At 63.7% G+C, this 3,071-nt stretch overlaps 1 protein-coding gene across 1 annotated transcript in view; it reads right to left on the bottom strand.

The window, feature by feature from the left end:
- Positions 1-360, bottom strand: part of LOC130587252 (atypical chemokine receptor 1-like) — a gene marked incomplete at its 3' end in the record, with an annotated part of 3,396 nt that extends 3,036 nt beyond the window's left edge. Inside the window, exon 1 of the mRNA XM_057388223.1 lies at positions 247-360. Within this exon, the coding sequence (XP_057244206.1) occupies positions 247-360 (114 nt within the window). The remainder of the gene's footprint in view (positions 1-246) is intronic.
- Between the last annotated feature and the right edge of the window lie 2,711 nt (positions 361-3,071).

Below are 3,071 nucleotides of genomic sequence, written 5' to 3'. Positions count from 1 at the left end.
CGGGATCCTCCGGGATTTTCCTGAATCCTCCGGGATCCTCCCGGTCCGGTCCGGGATCGGTTCGGAACCTCTGGGATCGTCCCCGGGATGGTCCTGGCCCGGTTCGGATCCTCCGGGATTCTCCCGGCTCCTTCCCGGGCCGGTTCGGATCCTCCCGCATTTTCTGGGATCCTCCCCGGGCCGGTCCCGAATCCTCCGGGATCCTCCCGGGATCGTCCCCGGGGCCGGTTCCGATCCTCCCCGCACCCTCCCGGTCCGGTTCGGACCCTCCTGGCCCGGTTCGGATCCTCCGGGAACCTCCCGGACCCTCCGGGATCCTCCCCGGGGCCGCTCCTGCGTCCTCCCCGCCTCCTCCCGCATCCTCCGGGATCATCCCCGGGCCGGTGGCGCCTCCTCCCGCATTCTCCGGGATCCGCCGGGATGCTCCCGGTCTGGTTCGGATCCTCCCCGGGGCCGGTCCCGCATCCTCCGGGATCTTCTGGGATCCTCCGGGATTCGCTTCGCCCGGTTCGGATCCTCCCACATCGTCCGGGATCCTCCCCGGGGCCGCTCCCGCACTCTCCGGGATCCTCCGGGATCCACCGGGATCCTCCTGGATCGTCCTGTCCCGGTTCGGGTCCTCCCCGGATCCTCCCCGGGGCCGGTTCCGATCCTCCCCGCATCCTCCTCACCCGGTTCGGATCCTCCGGGATCCTCCCCGCACTCTCCTGGCCCGGTTCGGATCCTCCGGGATCTTCCCCGGGGCCGGTTTGGGTCCTCCCCGTATCCTCCCGCATCCCCCGGGATCCTCCGGGATCCTCCCGGTCCGGTTCGGATCTTTCCGGCCCCGTTCGGACACTCCCGTCCCCATTCGGATCTTCCCGACCCCGGTTCGGACCCTCTCGGCCCCGTTCGGACCCTCCCGGTGATCCCGTTCGGATCCTCCCGGCCTCGTTCGGACACTCCCGACCCCCTTCGGATCCTCTCGGCTCCGTTCGGACCCTCCCGACCACGGTTCGGATCTTCTCGGATCCGTTCGGATCCTCACGACCCCGTTCGGACACTCCCGACCTCGTTCGGATCCTCCCNTGTCTATCGAGAGTTCAGTGCCCGCCGGGGGAGCGGCGCCGCCTCCTGCGGGATCCTCCGGGATTTTCCTGAATCCTCCGGGATCCTCCCCGGGACCGGTTCGGATCCTCCGGGATCGTCCCCGGGATCGTCCTGGCCCGGTTCGGATCGTCCGGGATCCTCCGGGATCCTTCCCGGGCCGGTTCGGATCCTCCCGCATTTTCTGGGATCCTCCCCGGGCCGGTCCCGCATCCTCCGGGATCCTCCCGGGATCGTCCCCGGGGCCGGTTCCGATCCTCCCCGCACCTTCCCGGTTCGGTTCGGGTCCAACCCGGGCCGGTTCCGCACCCTCCCGGTCCGGTTCGGGTCCTCCGGGAACCTCCCGGACCTTCCGGGATCCTCCCCGGGGCCGCTCCCGCATCCTCCCCGCCTCCTCCCGCATCCTCCGGGATCATCCCCGGGCCGGTGGCGCCTCCTCCGGGATCGTCCTGGATCCTCCCCGGTCCATTTCGAGTCCTCCCCGCACCCTCCGGGATCCTCCGGGATCCTCCGGGATTCGCTTCTCCCAGTTCGGGTCCTCCCGGGATCCTCCCCGGGCCGGTTCCGATCCTTCCCGCATCGTCCTCGGCCCGGTTCGGATCCTCCGGGATCTTCCCCGGGGCCGGTCCTGCATCCTCCCCGCCTCCTCCCGGATCCTTCGGGATCTTCCCCGGGGCCGGTTTGGGTCCTCCCCGTATCCTCCCGCATCCTCCGGGAACCTCCCGACCCGGTTCGGACCCTCCCGACCCCATTCGGACCCTCCCGGCCTCGGTTCGGACCCTCCCAACCCCGGTTCGGATCCTCCCGGCTCCCTTCGAACCCTCTCGGCTCCATTCGGATCCTCCCGACCCCATTCGGATCATCCCGGCTCCGTTCGTACCCTCCCGACCCTCTTCGGATCCTCTCGGCTCCGATTCGTACCCTCCCGACCCCGGTTCGGACTCTTCCGACCCCATTCGCACTCTCCCGACCCCGGTTCGGACCCTCCCGGCTCCATTCGGACCCTCCCGACCCCGTTCGGATCTTCTCGGATCCGTTCGGACCCTCCCGACCCCGTTCGGATCTTCTCGGATCCGTTCGGACCCTCCCGACCCCATTCGGATCCTCTCGGCTCCATTCGGACCCTCCCGGTGACACCGAATTTGTCATTTGGCCCCGCCCCCTCCTGGCCCCGCCCCGCGATGTCACCAAACCCTGAGGGGACAAAGGACACGGGTGTGACCCCCCCCCCTTGTCACCCTCGGGCCACCCAAAATCCGCTCCTGGGTGACACGGGGTGACCGTCACCACCCCAGGGTGACCGCTGGAGTGTCCCCGTCACCCTCGGGCCACCCAAAACCACCAAAAACGCCTCAAAACCACCAAAAACCGCCTCAAAAACACCAAAAAACGCCAAAAATCGCCTCAAAACCACCAAAAATGCATCAAAATCACCCAAACCGCATCAAAACCACCCAAAACCGCCTCAAAAACCACCAAAAATGCTTCAAAAGCACCCAAAATGCCTCAAAACCACCAAAAAGGCCTGAAATCCACCAAAAAGGTCCCAAAACCACCAAAAATGCCTGAAAAGCACCAAAAAGGCCTCAAAACCACCAAAAAATTCTCCAAAATCACCAGAAATGCCTCAAAACCACCTAAAAGGCCTCAAATCCACCAAAACCACCTGAAAAGCACCAAAATTGCATCAAAACCACCCAAAATCACAAAAAAAAGGCCTCAAAACCACCAAAAATGCCTCAAAACCTCCAAAAAGGCCTCAAATCCACCAAAAATGCCTCAAAACCGCCAAAATTGCACCAAAACCACAGAAAAATTCCTCAAAACCACCAAAAACTCCTCAAATCCACCAAAATCGTCTCAAATCCACCAAAAAAATTCCTCAAAATCACCAAAAACGCCTCAAAAATCACCAAAAACGCCTCAAATCCGCCCAATTTGAGCTCTTCTTCCCGGTGTGGAAAAATTCCTTTATTTTGTGGGAA

Source organism: Malurus melanocephalus, unplaced genomic scaffold (assembly GCF_030028575.1).
Source record: "Malurus melanocephalus ecotype Western Australia unplaced genomic scaffold, MMel_1.1 scaffold_1691, whole genome shotgun sequence".
In the NCBI taxonomy this organism is placed as follows: Eukaryota; Metazoa; Chordata; class Aves; order Passeriformes; family Maluridae; genus Malurus; species Malurus melanocephalus.
The sequence above is the reverse complement of the archived record's forward strand: the minus strand, read 5'-3'. Positions and strand labels throughout refer to the sequence as shown.